An 18,341-nucleotide genomic window follows, 5' to 3' on the forward strand; every position below is an offset into this window, starting at 1 on the left:
CGCTGTGGATGCAAAGCATTCTGGGTAGCAACTTTGTACGCCCCTGCTGTAATTAACAGCTATACAACCCATGCCAAGGTGCAGCTTGGGGGTCTTGCTAAGTGTTAAGTCCCCATACAGGCTCAGGAACCCACTGGGACCCGCCATTACATGTTGTTTCTTTGGCAAACCCCTTGGAGACACCACCTGAGCTCCCCGGAGGGCTTCCCGAATCCCCTGTTGGGATCACTGGTCCAGCGGTAACAGCACCGTCCCTGAACAGGGTAAATGAGTTTGCATATTCATATCCTTGTCACCAGTAGAAGATCATTTCATTTCTCGAGCCCCAGGCACGTATGGTAAGACTGAACACTTTTAGAGGAAGAATTTATTGTGCCTGTAAATGTCTATGTACAGTGCTTTGGCCTGTTTAAGAAAGATTATCACTTCATCATGAGATGACCAAATAGAATCTAAATGTGTTTGAACAAGTGCTCACCGAGATCAAAGTCTTCCAGGTTTAGTGCTGATAACGAAGCTTTGAACTGCGTGTCTGCCTTTATTCCATCACATAGGGGCTTATTCTGTAAGGTCCATTAGCGCCTTACCCTGCGTTCTGCATGGAAAGCCTTATTCAAGTCAATGGGGCTTTCCGTGCAGATCGCTCGGCACAGCGCTAACGGAGCTTACAGAATAAGCCCCATAGAGTTCACAAAACGGGGAGCACCAAATCTGGAGTTGGTTAAAAAAAAAGTCTCCGTCTCCCAGTCTGCAGAGTGGTGTTGGCGCTGGGCCGAGCACCGGAGGCCACTGCGCAGGCGTGCTGGGCCGAAGACCCTTCTTCCCAACGTCACGACGTCACTTCTGTGATGTGTTTTCATTACCACCACTGACATTTTCCACATCAAAACTCTGTAGGTGCCAGCAAAGAAGTTTCACTTCAAAAATAACATCCACACAGCGCAATATACACACACAAAACCCTGCAAGCGCAAATAGCAAGTCCTGAGATACAGCTGTGAATGACCCGTCTATTAAGACTTCCTCCTCATATTAGAGGGGTAAAGAGAACGTTTGCAGGGATACTGTAGTGTTAGAACTTGCAGAAAAAGAGGCACACCTTGCCATGGTCTGCAAGCTTATAATGCTTTAGCCAAAAAATGTAACTAACTGACCGTCACTTTTAAGAGAAGAACAGATAAGTAGTAGATTTGCCATGTTGGATGTAGCATTGGGATTCTGTCTTTTGTTTACAGGCCACAATATAATAGGAAAAAAAATTCAGTGTCGCTGTAGTCTGAGGTCTGGGGACAGTGGTTCCCATTGTATTTTCCATTCAGGGATAGCTGTATGGGGACATAATATGGCCGCGGTGGTCAGCCTTGCTCCGACAACCAAGAAAACTCACAGCATCTTCAGGATCGCTGTCATTGGTTCCTTAAAAACTCCCACACAGTCTCCCTCACTCCACACACACAAATCTATCAATAGTTCAGGGGTGGCCAACTCCAGTCCCTAACAGGTTTCCAACAGGTCAGGTTTTCTGGATATCCCTGCTTCAGCATAGGTCTTTGACTGAGCCACTGATTGAGCCACCTGTGCTAAAACAGGGATACCATGAAAACCTGACCTGTTGGAAGCCCTTGAGGACTGGAGTTGGCCGCTCCTGCAATTGTTTATTACACAATATGGTTTTGGTAGAAGCCACGTTGATGGCGGCTTGTGTTACCGCAGGCTTGATCTAGCGGAGGTAATAAGCTCAGCTTCAGTACAGTGCAGTTACTCGTTCACAGCCAGGCGGCCTCTGTCCCACGAGGGGGAAGGAGCTTGTTTTGTGGGATGTGCACACTAAGGCAACCCCCTCCCCCCCCCAACTCCCCTACAACACCAGCTAATGCATCCATTATCCGCTTCACACAACCCGCACTAATCTCACACAGGGCACAACGTGCTATTGTTTTTGGAAATCCCTTTCATGGCCTGTTAGCAGACAGATTCAAAGCAGCCCGGACTGTTTTTACTTCTTGGATAAAGGGTAATTGTGAAAGAGCCATTTCATCGGAAGCATCCAGGGCCTGGAGACAAAGGACGGCCTTACAGCTGCTTCCAGACTCCCAAGTGCCACGGCAAAACCTTCACAGATCTAACTGGGTGCCTTTGCTAGTCTTTGGCGGGGGAGTTTTATGCTCACTGACTTTTCACGAGCTGCAAGTGGCTGTTAAGTTAGTAATAGGGTTCAGCCAATATCGATTTAGCTCCACAGTAACATCTCAAAGCTCCACAAACAATATATATTGCACTTGGGGGCAGAGACAGTATTCAGACGTTTAACACATTTTCCACACATTTTAATTCCATTTCATTGTTTAACCCAGCAGTGCGCAAACGCGAGAGATTTTGCTGGGCGGGCGCGGGCCGCTGCAGAGGCATTTTAATGAAATGCTGGGGGATCGCGTGAGGCCTCTTCAACGGTATACTTACCTTGATTCAGACGCTTTGTGACCCGTCGCCATGGCAACGCGGAGTCAAATGATGCCGTGGGTCACGTGACGAAGTCATGTGGCACCGAGCATCATTTGACGCATCTCTAAGGCTGCGCTTATAGTGCCGGCGACAGCGATGTCGTGACAAAACAAATGCATTTCCGCCGGCGCGTGCGCTTATAGTAAGTGCGGCGCGACAGAGCAACGGATTGGTCGCGATCGCTGGAACTCATCGCCATTTGATTTTCCAGCGACCGTCACACTATAAGCGTAGCCTTAGGTAGGGAAGGGGGGCGCCAGCACCGAGGCGGGGATGACATGGGGGGCACAGCTGGAAAAGTTTGCGCTCCCCTGCTTTAACCCCTTACCTGTCAGAAGTAGAGGTTACTTATGGAGTAGCAAACATGGCCCTCAATGCGTAGAGCAGGAGTGGCCAACCCCAGTCCTCAAGGGCCACCAACAGGTCAGGTTTTAAGGATATCCCTGCTTCAGCACATGTGGCTCAATCAGGTGCTCAGTAGTTGACTGTGCCAGCTGTGCTGAACAGGGATATCCTGAAAACCTGACCTGTTGGTGGCCCTGGAGCCGGCCACTGCTGGCATAGAGTGACTTTTAAAAAGAAGCATTTAATTTACATGTATTGTATAATTACGCATTGTTACCAACTAAATATAGAAGGCCCGTGGGCTGTAGTGAAGATCTTGGCCTGTGTAATAATTTAGCAAGAGATACCACGAGGCAGCTCAGTGGCAGGTTCATAGAGGCCATGCTGTTCTTTTATGGTGTAAACCACGATTGTACATATAATATATAGGAACCTAGTACTGTACCATGTAAATCCTCGGCGAGTTACTTTATGTCCCTGTAACACCATTCCTGCAGCATGTCTGGGTTTCACTGTTAAAGGCCTTGAACATTTGTGGTTTATATTTCCCAGCTTTATCTTATTTTTTAACCTTGCAGAGGGGGAGAGGGGGGGGCGGGGGAGGTTGGTAGTTTTCCTTTTGGGCAATAATGTGTAGCGAGACACAACAGAACTAGAATTAGAATTTATTTTACCCAACCAAGCCCCGCAAGAGATGATAACACTACAAAGTATCAGCCAGTGATAACTTAACCCTTTGCTGCCTGCAATGCACTGCACAGCAACACAGGTGAACTGATACATTCCCACATGATAAACCAAGGGTTCTCAACTCCAGTCCTCATGACCCCCCAACAGGTCAGGTTTTCAGGATATCCCTGCTTCAGCACAGGTGGCTCAATCAGTCCCAGCTTCAGCACGGGTAGCTCAATCAGAGGCTCAGTCTTTGGTGGGTCTTGAGGACTGGAGTTGAGAACCCCTGTGATAAGCCAGTGTATTGCTTTCTTAATAAAAGAAAAGATTGCACATGGTATGCCTTACATCATGGCTGCGCAAACTATTTGTGCTGCGCCCCCGTTACCTCTTTCGCCGACATCAAATGATGCCGCGGGGTCATGTCACATCACATGACCCCGTGCGTCACACCACGCCTCTGAATCCCGGTGAGTGAGTTGCAGAGGCCCCATGAGATCCACCGGCATTTAATTTAAATGCCTTGGGGAAGAGCGCGGGGCTTCTGCAACCGCCCGTGCCCCCCCCAAAAAAATCTCCCGTGCCCCCCATTTTGCGCATCCCTGCCTTACATCATATGTTAATTTCATTTAAAGCAGCAACCGCCCTCACCCGCTCCTGTATGCGTTTGACACCTATTCCAAACGCTTATATCTCCAGAATGGAGCATCAGATTTTAAAAACACAAATACAGTAGCTTCGGAAAGAGCAAGGATAGATATTGTAAAGTGTCATTGAAATTGCAAAAGATCGGCGACCAGGGCAGACAGCTGCTGCTTTTACACACACATGATATGCAGATTTGTGTGAGTTTTGTCCGCATTGTGCAACTCCTGAATATCGTGTAAATGAGCGGGTTGCTTGTGAAACAAAAACCTGAGCTCATATAAAGCGCCTGTTCACCTGTTAGTCTCTGTGATAAAACATATCACGGCAGCTTCTGAACAAGGCAGGCTCTGTTTCCTTTGTAGCCATAAAGAACAAATACACACACACACACACACATTAAAAACCCACTGATCTATATTACACCATCAACTGAGCACATGAGCGTTTTATGTAATAACTCCAACTGGTCTGAGGCTTTGTTCCGCGTCGCACACCTGGAGTGTGAAAAAGCCGGAGGGGCCATACAAGTTGTGTCCTATTGTTATGGCAGCTTTGTGGTTTGCTGGCCAACATAAGTATGACAGAGTGAGATTATTCTCACACACACCGAGCGTGAATGGAAACAAAGTGTCTACGAATAGAGCGTTGTGTTTGCTGCTATGAAGAAATATCCTACTGAAGATGGGTCAACACTTCCAATGTCTACCAAGTATACTTTGAAACAAAGCTAAGCAGGGGCTCACGAAGCGGGCCCTACATCCAGCAGAGGGCGTGCATGGAAAAATAGAAGGTGCAAAGGTGCAGGAAATTTGACAAACAGTTTTTGCTAATGTCACCTTCCAATTTTACGCTCTGTATACTGATTTTTTTTAAATGTATTTTTTTAACAATGTAGATCAGGTATCCGCTGGCATTTTTTGTTTTTAAGATTTCTCAGGGCAGAGAAACATGGCTGCTAACGATTCACGGCTTGCAATACGAGCAGACATTTTGAAAATACAAACAGCTAATGCTGAACTTTAGTACTTTGCTTTCTGCGTGGAGGGAATGTACCGGTGAACAGATCCGTTTCCGAGTCAGCTTTATTTCGGACAGATCGGAAGTGCAGAGTGTAATGAAATAATGGGTATCCGATTCGCGGGCAGTAACGTGCAAACATGAGACGGTTGCCTAACAATTCCAGTGACGAGGTTTTATTTTTTTACAATATTTCAAAGGGTGTTATGTTGCAGGTGAAGGTGAATAGCCCCTGGAGAAATTGATATCTTTAAAGGAGATTTGATATCTGGAAATGCATATAAATCGTGCCTGAGGCATGCTGTAGTTTAGGGGTACTCAAGTCCAGTCCTTAACCCCCCCCCCCCCAACCACCAACTGGTCAGGTTTTCAGGATATCCCTGCTTCAGCACAGGTGGCTCAATCAGTCCCTGCTTCAGCACATGTGGCTCAATCAGTCTAAATCTAAACTATCTTCTCAACTAATGTTGTCCAGTCGGGTTACTTTACAGATAAATGCATAAAAGCGAGTATCTTACCTTCACGTATTCCACGGTTGGATCCAGCATATTGTGGTCTCTAAAGAGAAAGAACATGAGTTACTCCATTATGCAAGAATGGGCTCTTCACGGTCAATTTGCAATTCCTTTCATTAAAAGTAAAAAACGTCACTAAATACAGTAATCTGGCAATACATACAATGTGCAATCAAATGTATGCCTCACCCCCCCCCCCCCCGCCCCGAAAAGGATGATAACGTCCCTGATTTCACTGCAATGTACCCAACTATCCTATATAAGAGAGAAATGTCCCAGTGACCCGCTTACTATTTTCAGACACATAATTCACTCTAACACACTGGTGGTTTAATCTGAGCTCTACAAGACAGGGGTTGAGATGCACTAAACTCTGTTAGGATACCCAATGTGACATTAAACTGAGTTAATGTCCCATCAATAGTATCCCCCAAAGACAATAATGTAACATTAAACTTTTACGCACGCCGGGGCCTCTTATGATGTACCAGGCTGTCGTGGGCAAATGCTTGTTTTCTAGGAGGTCAAGCCGCCTGATCCAAACGGAAGTGGAGTTCTGGTACTAGCTGACCATTGGCACTGAAAGGATGACGCAATAGCTAAAACGTGGCGCTAATGCCATCCAGATCAGGAAATAGGGCTTTGCAGTGTCTGAATGAGTGTAACACTACAGCTGGGTGACCAGATTTGACACGGCTAATCTCACGCATGCGCCATCGTCACTTTCTGGCTGCTCGTGCGCATGTGCGATCGGCCCTTGCCAACTGCGCATGCGCAAACGGCATTTGCCGGTCAAACCTGCGTGATCGCAGCTTGCCGGTCGCACATGCGCAAATGCACAGTCGGCAAGCACTCTTTTCCCATGTGCAGTCGGCGCAAAAAACTGGGACAGAGCCCCAAAAATTTAATTATCCAGTAAATAAAAATCACTTGTGGGCACATTCACACGTTTCAGGCAGGTCTGCAACCCTGTCTCTCCCCATTATCTTGTAGCATACAATGCTACCACTGCAGCCAGGGATTCTGGGAAATGACATGCAAATGAGCACACAGGGTAACCTTTTACTTCATATCCATTTCAACATGGACCCCTATAAGCTTATGCCTGCCGCATTACACAGCTTTTCAGCACAGCCTGGGATAAAGAAGTGCAGAGCCAGTAACCCCACTCACAGACAGCTAATTTGGACCTTTTGGGTCTCATCAGTGGGAGGCTGGTTCTACTGGCCCTGCAATTATCCAGCATTGTAACTGAATTCAAGCCATTCATTTTCAGAAATGTGGAGAATGTTGTTCTATAGCAAAGTAATCCATTGGTGACACAATAATGGTATGGATGCCCCCGATATCTTATATTCTGCACATGCCTGTTTCCATGAGCCTTTTATCTGACCTCTCCTTTACCCAATTAACCTAATTTCCTGACCCCTAACCTTCCTATCTTCATTGCATAACTCAACATTCTCGAAGGAAAACGGTTAAAATAACATTACAGTCGGAAGTCACAGCATTGAAAGCGATCAAATGTCCCGCAGTGGTCAGTCAGTCGCATGGTTCTGTCCCTCTCTCTCCATCATAAGAGGGATGAGATGAAAAGGGGATCCAGGTTAAGAGCACAAAGAAGTTAATTCACCACACTGATTTGCACTTAAATTGTGACTCATGGTTACACAATGCTTCCCCCATTACATCAGCCATGGTATCCCCGGGGAAGTCATTTTAATGACAATGAGCTCTGTTTGTGATTGAATACATTTAGCTGTATCCCTGCCAAGGGTCCTGCACGCCTTGCTCTACCGCACGGCCCCTCCGACAGGGAAAGGGTTAATGGGAGATCTGAACTTTTTCTTATTTATAATGGGGGTTATTGCTAAGCGTCTAGTTAGGAAAAGAGAACATTGGTACACAGCATTAACCTGTCTATAATAATTATTATTATTATTATTACTAGAAGGCTTGTTACGTACAATGCACTACGAAAGCATTTTGAGCAAACCTTGCAGTAGCGTTGTGATATTCATGCTGTAAATTACATTCTGCATTTTCCTGCTGCTCTGCGAAAATCTCCATCTCAAAAGGGGTTCTACTGACCTGCTGGGTACAGGGAAATGCTCAAGCTCCCATTTACAGTCCAGTTATTGCCACTAGAGGTCTCTGGAGTCTGGCCACATACAGTATGTTAGTTTAACAGCAGACGGGGTTTTCCATACGGTATATAGGTCATGGGTGCATTATATCTGCTATATATATTAACTAGCAATCTTATCAAAATCAGCATTTCCCTGTTTGCTGTTTCTGTTGCATTACTTGAAATTATCTTGATTAAGTAAATCTCTTATTAACTTGTTTAGCGTTAAAGACTGTGCGTTCTCGTTATTTATTGCATATGAAACATTCTAATGGGCGGAAGAAGGAGGAGCGACTCGGTGAATAAGGGCACCGACATAAAAGCCCGCGAGCCTGGCTCGAATCCCGGTGTCATCGCCTTGTGACCTTGAACAAGTTACCTAATGTCACGGTGACTCTGGCGCCAGCACATGGAAGGCTGGCCGGGACTCATTGCTAGAGACGGGCGGAAGTGTCCTAATCTGTTTTGTGGAATTTCCCGGAGCTTTCCATTCAGAATCCGTTCTGCAGTGTCAAATTCCGTCGACGGATAGTTCCAGTTCCAATCCGTGCGGATCAATCCGCGCCCGCCATTGTATACACTCCGCTGGTGCGCTGTAAGAATCCAATCCACGGATTCCGCAGTCCGCTGATAGAGGTTCAACAATCCACTCCGCGGGCTGAATCTAATCCACTCCGCGGGCTGAATCTAATCCACTCCGCGGGCTGAATCTGAAATTATATGTACAGCACTGTGTACATGGTTTGTGTGTGTGTGTGTGTGTGTGTGTGTGTGTGTGTGTGTGTGTACCATACACATTTTAAGTTATGGTGGGTGAAAAAGGCGACAAGAAACATCTACTGTATAGCATATAGCAAATAAAAAGATCACTTGTGACCACATTCACATGTATGTATGTATGTATATATATATATATACACATACACACACACACACACACACACACACACACATACATATATATATATATATATACATACACACACACACGGGGACATATATATATATATACACACACACACACACACACACACACACACACACACACATATATACACACATATATACACACGCAGGGGGACATATATATATATACACATACATACACACACACACACACACCCACATACACACACACACACATATATATACACACACACATATATATATATACACACGCAGGGGGACATATATATATACACATACATACACACACACACACACACACACACAGACACACACACATATATATATATATACACACACACACACATATATATACATACACACACACACACATATATATACACACGCAGGGGGACATATATATATACACACACACACACACGCGCGCACCAAAAAAAGTTCTGTTCTAAAGCATAGAAAGGAATTTTCGGAACCACAGTTGGATTGCTGCAATGCTGTACAGGCATACCCCGCATTAACGTACGCAATGGGACCGGAGCATGTATGTAAAGCGAAAATGTACTTAAAGTGAAGCACTCCCTTTTTCCCATTTATCGATGCATGTACTGTACTGCGAGCCTCATATACGTGCATAACTGATGTAAGTAATGCATTTGTAACAGGCTCTATAGTCTCCCCGCTTGTGCACAGCTTCGGTACAGGTAGGGAGCCGGTATTGCTGTTCAGGACGTGCTGACAGGCGCATGCGCGAGCTGCTGTTTTCCTATTGGGCGATATGTTCTTACTCGCGAGTGTACTTAAAGTGAGTGTCCTTAAAGCGGGGTATGCCTGTATTTAATTAATTAGCATTTGTAGGCCAATCTCTCACTGTACCTAATCAGTTATATTTGCTCCTTTGAAATGGTAACGGGATCTGCGATCCTGACACCAAAACTCTTATGTTGCATGTTAATGTAATTCATTTAGATTCTGTTTGTAGAAGGAGCAGGTAAAAAACAAACAAAAAAAAGGCTTGCACGAAAGAAGGTAATGCATTTCATTTCGTTATGTTTTATGTTCTACGTCCCATTATTGGTATTTCATAAATGGATTAGATAATATGTTCCCTTTCTGGTAATGAGGTTATGTAAAGGTTCACACAAAGAATGTTGTTGTTTTAAGATCGTTAGAATAGAGTTGTGCCACCAAAACATTAAATATGAGACTCTAAAAAGGACGTATTAGCCGAGATCAAGGTCATTTGTGTTGAGACTCCTGGGAAAATGGTGTTTCTATCCGATTAAAATCATGAATTGTTGCTAAAACCACTACGCATTTTTTCATCACATTTGTGGTTATTGACCCATTGCAGTGGTGTGAAGTTTATAGGCATTATCTATATAATTTTATTATATAAAACACATCAAAAGACCCAATTATAAATAAGAAATAGATTTCCCTAATCTGCTAGAAATGCCCCTTTGGAAAAACATGTTTCAGTGACCGCCAGGCCAAATGGTCAACCTTCTGGAATCCGATCATCTGTAACTAATTAAAGGTTTACCTTATCATTTATCTCGGTAAAATAACCCTGTCCTGGGAATAGCATCCAAGAACCTGGGAATAAGGTTGTGAGATGCAGCTAGAAATGTAGCGAGGTCCCACAGTTAATCACACAGGTATTCGAAAAACATACATGTTGTCTTAGGCAAATCCATTCATCAGCCTGTAACGCAAGATGTGAGCCAACAAAACCTATCCTGCATCTTGTCTGCATCAAGCCTTATAAAGGCCGAGGTTGTGTGGTTGGTTAACATACTTTTTGTAATATTAATACACACGAGCGTTCCGTCTCGCACTCTATAATAGGAATGTTATGGTAAATTTCTCATGCACAGACATGTGGTGTAAACTCAGCACAGGCCTCTGTCCTGGTTAAAAAGGAGAACCCGGTGAAATAAAAACGGAACAAAATGAGCCGGCGTAAATGGCCATGTCTGCATCACCGTAAATCTCTGTGCAGAGCGGTAACACATTGTCAGCCTGGGACAAAGGAATCTGGGGAGATGCATTAGCTGCATTTGTGTTTCCTATGGGGCTCCGGGGAGAGTCCCACAGCATTTTTTCACATGCACTGCACACAAGCGCCAGATGTAATTTCTTGTGTCTTACAAGGGCTACAAAACCATCCGGTTTATTGACCGCAAAGACTACAATGCACCTCGCCTGTGAGCAAAGAACTTTAAGACTAAGCTGACATTTATCATGTGTCTTCTTTAGGGTATAATTTAATATATTGAAAAGCTTGTTGCCCTTTTTGTAGAGAAAAGCCGTTCTTACCCTTCTAAAGGAATTTGCTTCTATCTGGACAGAAGTAGCACAATAAAGTAATAGTGCAATTAATTTAAGCATACGTTTCTCATGCCAGAAAAAGAAAAGGGCCCTCTGAGGAATCAGAATTGTGCAGTAAATGTAAAAATAAAACGCAGAACGGGGGGCTCTCAGGATTATAAAGGAATAGATATGATCACCATTCACAGTGAAACAATATTGATTGTGCTTTTTAACCCTTTCACTGCCAGAGGGGCCTGAAGATCCCTCTGGCGGCTAAGGCTGCGTTCCCGCTAGCGCTGAGCGGGCGGCGCTTGGAGCAGTTACATGTGTATATATATATATATATATAGTGAACGCTCGTCCCATAAGCGCTAAAGGCCATGTCTGTACATACTGTGCTATATGTTTGCACACACAGCTGTCTCTCACACATACTAATACTCCTTGTTTTTCCATCCCTATACACCAATAGGGACCACTAAGTATCCACACACACTTTTAGTTGTGCTACTAACTCTCACATTTCCACACCCACCCACACCATTTATATCCAGTCCCACTCCACACACACCTTGTGTAAAGCACTGTATATACTGTGGGCTCTCCATTCATTTTTATTCACACTGATACACATACACACTCTTTCTTAACTTGCTTTCACAGTAACCTTTTGACACCTCTAGCCATAAAACACATCCACACCAGGGGAAGGAACAGCACAGATAACATTCCAAGAGACACTGTTTTTAAGTTTACCTTTTGCTTCATTCATTGTAACATCGCCGGAAGAAGAGATCAGTGTATCTCGAAAGCTCGCACAAATAAAAGCATTTCGTTAGCCACAGAACGGTATCATCTATTTATTTTTTTGATTATATATATATATATATATATATATATACATATACATGTTCCCGCACGCAAATGCGCGGGGGCACACGCTCTGCGCTTTTGTAAATAATTTTTTTTAACTTTCCCGCTTGCTGGATAGCCCGCAATTGCGCCCCCCCCTTTCCCCCCCCCCCTCCCGCTCGCGCGTCCGCAAGTTGCAGGACACCCGGCGCTCATGCTCTAAGCATGAGCACGCTCAGCGCCAGCGGGGACTCAGCCTAAAGGATAATAACTAGAGATGGGCGAATTTTTTGTTGTTGAGGATTTGGATCCACCTCGGATCCGCCGGTTCTTTTGGTCTGCGGATTTCCACGAATCAGTCTCAAAAAGGGCGGCCTTTTCCAGATTTTTTTATTTTTTTATCACCGACAATTCAATACGCGAATTCTGTCTTTCGAACTGTAATTCGGTGGATTTGAACTATACAATCCGCGGATTATATTAAAATCCACCACTTTGTTAAGGAATTTGCGGATTGGATTGTCGTTGATAAAAATCCGGAAGAGACGAAAATCGCCCTTTTTGCGACCGATTCGCGGAAATCCGCAGACCAAAGGAACCGGGGCCGATCCGAGGTGGATTGTATTGTTAAAATCCACAAGCGGACTGTATTCAATGGCAGTTTTTGATTAATCTGCACGGATTGAAAGTGGAACAATCCGTCGACAGAGAGAACGGATTTTTAATGGAAAGCTCAGGAAATTCCGCAAAACCGATTTTGACAGGTCTCGCCCCGGCTCTAATAATAAGTATCAATAATTGTTTAGAATATTTATATTAGTTAAGGTCACACGTCATTGATCCTGTTAAATATGGCATTAAACCAGACAATTACATATTGGAAATCAAAGAACATATTTTTATATTTTGCTTTATACCCTCTCAAATACATAAATTCTTGAACACATATTTCAACAGTTACAATGTCTCCCAGTTGAAGAAAAGAATCTGCACTTGTTACTCTTTGCATGTAAAAATCGGCAACTGAATTGTAAGACGTACAAGTTCTGTGTCACGCCAAACACGATGGCTGGCGCTGCATTCTCTATGCGCTTATGAAAGGGTTCTGCACACGGTCAGCTGGTGCAGTTGCCACTTTCGAAGGATTAAGAGAGGAAACCGCTTGGGAATGTTTTGTCCTGGGTGCCGGGGAATCTTCAATAGTTCAGATGTCAGTGGAAATGTGTTCTCACCATTCCTGGGAGAGGCTTGTAAAATTCTGTGCAAATAGAGCCCCTGGCTGCAGTGAGGGCGCTGTATGCCGAGAGATAATGGGGAAAGGCAGGGTGGCAGACCTGGCTGAGATGTGAATGTGCTCACAACTGATATTTGTATTTGCTATACACTGTACGGTGGAAGGTTTTTGTCACTTTTTTACCCACCATAACTTATATAACCTATTGATTTGAAACCTATTTAGTTGAAACCTATTCCAGCTTCACACTTGCAAAGCCAGTGTAACCAGGCGCACACTGAGACCCAAAAGGTTAAAACGATGGTCTGTGAGTAGGGTTACTGCCTCTGCACTTCTTTAAAGAGGCAGAACGCATGTCACATAAAACCAAAATCTTTTTATTTGTTTTAATATATGCAGCCTTTGATTATCTTTTATTGGAAACGAATTACCTAAGCTGCCAATCGATTCATTATCCAGTGATCAGCAAAGATCCTGCTTCCCAGGGTGCCTTTCAGTTTCAAATCAATCCTTCAGTCAGTGTACTGTAACTCAGCAGCTACAATGTATGCTTATATTACGGAGGTAACATTATCTACTGTTACAGTTTGCAGCTCAAACTGCTGGGAATAGTGGCAACAAATGATCACAAACAGGAAAGTGTTGAAAAGATCTTGCACTGCTGCTTGGGAGGTGGGCTAAAACCTGCTATAGCAGGGGTGCGCAAACTGGGAAACGTGACATTTTCCGGGGGGGCGGCGGTTGCAGAGGTCCCGAGCTCTCCCCTAAGGCACTTAAATTAAATACCTGGGGACTGCACGTTACTTTGGCTTCCAGCGACATGTCGTCATGGCAACAGTCATTTGATGCCGAAGCCAAGGTAAGGGGGGAGGGGGGGGGCACAAGCAGGGGGAGGACAGCATGCAGGGGAAAAAGTTTGCGCACCCCTGTCCTATAGAAATCAAAGGATACTCGGTATATTAAAATTAATAAAAAATGAAGCAATAAGTGACACTGTGTGCTCATTTGCATGTCATTTCCCAGAATTCTAGGCTGCAGTGGAAGCCCTGTAAGCTGAGAGATAATGGGGAAAGGCAGGGTTGCAGGCCTATATGACATGTGACTGTGCTCACAAGTGATATTTTGCATTTACTGTGCAAATATAAATATTCACAAATGCCAGACTTTCTCCTAATTCTTTGCATGGTAATCTCCAGTGGCAGAGCGTTAGATCGTATAATAGTTTGAAGTCCTTACAAAACAAATGGAAGCCATGGTTCATAGGTCAATGGCGCTCTCAGGGCGACCCCTGGGTCATTTCAGACTTGCTTAGACCTCTTTCTTGGACAGGAAAACATTCTTTTTGGCCTGAGGAAGTAAGTACTATTCCTGTCTGACTTCTGATGGATGGCAGTAGCTTCTGAATTTGCTTGAACAACACTGACAAATAAATTAGGCCAAATAAGCAGCTGTTGATAGTTGCTCACTGGTAGTGGATTTATTTTACTGGGCCATTTAACCTTTGGCACATCATGGCAAAAGTCACCGTGGTTGTTACCTGTCGAACCTCAGCCAATGCAGCCTTATACAATTACTATTGCTGTGGTGGCTTTATAATAAACTCCTTTCTATGTTATATATGATTTATAACACAAAATGTAATACGTGACAGGCAAAAATAAAATAATTGGGTCTTGATGAGTAAATATTCTACCATAACCAGATTTTTCTCAAGGAAGAAATGGCATGGGGTGCAACTTTGGGGCTGGGGCAGACTACCGGTCCTGTAGAATAAATTTGATGACGCGCAGGGGATAGATTAGAAAAGTCGTTGGCCTACAGAGGAAACCGTTGGTTTGGGCCCTCTCGCTTTGCGAGTCCCATATGGCATCCTCCCCCGCACCGCAAGGTCCCAGCAACCAGACTTAATGGCCCATCGGATTAACACAGCGGGGGTCCCGGCGTTTAAATGGGACTCCCGCTGTGTGAAGCCTACCGGGCTGCACCAGTATATAAGAGACGGGCACTAAGAGTGAGACTGAATCAGTCACTCTCCCTGCGCGCCTCTAACAGGCGACCGCACCACTTTTATTTTAATAACACAGTATTGTAGCAGGGGGGTCTCCGGAGCTGAATCGCATTCATTTCAACCTCTGGGACACCCTCAACTTGAGGAGTTGGCCACTCCTGCTCTACACTGTGCCAAAGACCTGGAATTCCAACGCTGAACATCACAGCTCTGCACGCCATGAAACCTTCCCTGTGTAAATATACTCAGAGGATTTGATGACTCCCTTTTCAGGAAGGTAAATACTTTCAGCGCTGGAGAGACCCGCAACAAGCTCATGTCAATTTCAACAGCCCCGAGGATTAGGTTTTTATCTACATATTTCTCCATAGTTCTTGCATTGCACCTGCCTTTAAGCCTGTGACTCAGGCACCTTTCATACTTCTCGGAAAAATGTTTGAGAGAATGACAGAGAAAACATCTCCAGGAGTTTAAGGCTGCATCACTTCCCTTCCTTTGGATTTGATGACAAACTGGAAGAATGCATTAGTGACAAATCTATCAGGCGTACGCGGTGCTTAACTCTTTATGTATTCCAGTCAACAGTGATGTGTGATTCAGAATTAAAGGAGCAATGCTCGTTTGTAAGAGTTGCTAATAACTACTGTAATAATAAAATGCTGTACTGTATAATTATACTGAGTATCTTCACACACTTGCAGCTGCTCAAAGCCTCTTTCCCTTACAGATAATAGTACTAAAAGAGGCATCGTCACGTAGAACAGGGGTGCGCAAATGGTGGGGGGGCGCAAGAGATTTGTCTGGGGGGGGGGGGGCAGTTGCAGAGGCCCCGCGCTCTTCCCCAAGGCATTTAAATTGAATGCCGTGTGGATCGCGTGAGGCCTCGGCAACTCTATACTTACCAAGATTCAGACGCTCTGTAACGCAGCGGGTAAGGTAGGGAGGGGGGGGGGGCACGAGCATCGAGGCAGGGATGACAGGGGGCGCAGCAGCAAAAGATTAAAAAGAACAACTATGGGGTAAATTCTATATAGCTGGTGGTGGATATTCGGGCCAATTTAAGTCAATATCGATTTTCGTCTGAAAATGGCTTTGCACTATATCGCATTTACCCTTCAGTGTAATTGGCTTTAAATCACCTTTAAAGTAACAGATTTCCTTATTTGCATCCTGTTAAAATGAATGTTTCCCTTTCCTCCAGGTCTGCCAAATTCAAGCATATCAGCTACTTGTGTTTATCCAATAATGGCTTCAAAATGACTATACAAACAATGAACAATACAAAAAAATAACATTTCACCTCCAGTTTGGAGGACCGACAATCCGATCACCAAAATGCATTAGACAGACTGTAAAAACTCTCCAAATAATGTGGTTAAAATGGAAATGTTTAGCTTAAAAAAATTATTTACAAATTTTTTAATGTGTAATTCAGCTACATTTACCCTAATAAACATGACAGTTTCTTTATTTCCCTTTCGTCCCAATAGGTAATGTCCTTTTGAAAGTCACAATTTAAACAGTTCTGCAGAGTAGATTTAGAAGTTTAGAAGGGGCAGGAGATGAACAGCAAGGTCAAATATTATAGCTGGTTGGAAGTGCTCAGTAGTTCTTACTATTGCTTTACATGTTTATTTGTAGGGAGGGAGAAGCATTCCAAGAAAGAAATGCAAAAAGTAAGAGGCAGTCTATGCTTTATATAATGGTCAGTAGATGCTGCTTACAGTGTCACGAATGCCAAATATTTTAAGCTCAGGAGTCAAAACAGTATTAGAGTCCCTGAAAGGTGACTTTAATGTAAAGTGGATAGTATAATTACATTATTATTACTGGACATAGTGTGAATACAAATGCCTGGACATTCTCCCAAAGTATACGGATGTTTCTTGCACGTTGCTATTGAGATCGGCTGACATTATGGGAACAACATGAAGACCTCTTTATAGATGGAGTGTGACAGAAACGCCAAAACTAGTCCCTGCTCCCGACTTGTGCGGTATAAAACTTCTATGGAGAGAAGTCAAGCGAGTCTGATAAATGATACACCATCACTGAGTGGGATACACCAGGGGTGCACAAACTGGGGGGCGCAAGATTTTTTTTTTTGGAGGGGGGCGCGGGTGGTTGCAGAGGTCCGCGCGAGGCCTCTGCAACCTCTACTTACCGAGGTTCAGCCGGCTTAGGACGCATGATGCCGCGTTGCAATGGGAACGTGACGTCAAATGACGCAGCGGGTCACGTGACGTCACACGACCCTGCAGCATCATTTGACGCCGAACTGAGGTAAGGGGGGTGCGCGAGAGCGGAGGAGAGCAGCCAGGGGGGCACAGCAAGAAAATTGGGATACACCACTCACTGAGCCTAGAATAATTTACTGTATATCAAGAGTGGACAAAATATAAAAAATGTAGGAGTGAGTCAAAATTTTAAGGAGCCAAAGTTTGGTAAAGAGGGGAATGGGGGAGTGGCTGTCACAGAACTCAACCTTCCACGCTCCAACTCCCCTTCTCAGTGGCTGTGTGTGTGACACACACTGACAGACAGACAGACAGACAGACAGACAGACACACACACACACACACACACAAACACACAGAGACAGACACACAGACTTCTACTATGATCCCCAAGTTAGCTGCACGGGCACAGTCAAGGAGCGCTAGTCCTCCCTCCCCTGACAGACTAAGCAGTGCACTGCTGCCGTTCAGTGTGCACTATCCTGCATCGATGTTGTTTCAAAAATAGATACGTATTCATATTGCACTGGGACCCTGAACATCAGCTGCCCTGCAAGTCAGTTGTTTCCATGGTTTTTAGAAACATCCTGCCAAATGCACTGACATCATACAAAGGACAGGAGATAAAGGGGAAACACCTCCCAACCCTTATATTACCCTGTGAACAATCATGTTTGCCATCGCCAAAAACGTGTCAGTCACAAAGATGTAACCCATTAAATATATCCCTGCTTGGGTTCAGTTTGGTGTTGGAGAGACTGCATTTTGAAATTACAATACAGACAGTCCTCGGTTATCCAACGGAATCCGCTCTGGAAGTAGCGTAGGATAGTGAAACCGTTGTAAAGTTAGTCCCATGTTAATCAGTGGCGGTGAGCGTTGGATAACACATTCAGGCGTCGGATAACGCATTCGAGCGTCAAAAAACAGCCCATAGGGTTGC

At 44.5% G+C, this 18,341-nt stretch overlaps 1 protein-coding gene across 1 annotated transcript in view; it reads right to left on the reverse strand.

Annotated features, from left to right (window-relative positions):
• Positions 1–18,341, reverse strand: part of BCAR3 (BCAR3 adaptor protein, NSP family member) — a 90,626-nt gene that overhangs the window by 49,054 nt on the left and 23,231 nt on the right. The window contains exon 3 of the mRNA XM_075616432.1: positions 5,703–5,742. Coding sequence (XP_075472547.1) covers positions 5,703–5,742 — 40 coding nt within the window. The remainder of the gene's footprint in view (positions 1–5,702; positions 5,743–18,341) is intronic.

The sequence above is a fragment of the Ascaphus truei genome, chromosome 10 (genome assembly GCF_040206685.1).
Source record: "Ascaphus truei isolate aAscTru1 chromosome 10, aAscTru1.hap1, whole genome shotgun sequence".
In the NCBI taxonomy this organism is placed as follows: Eukaryota; Metazoa; Chordata; class Amphibia; order Anura; family Ascaphidae; genus Ascaphus; species Ascaphus truei.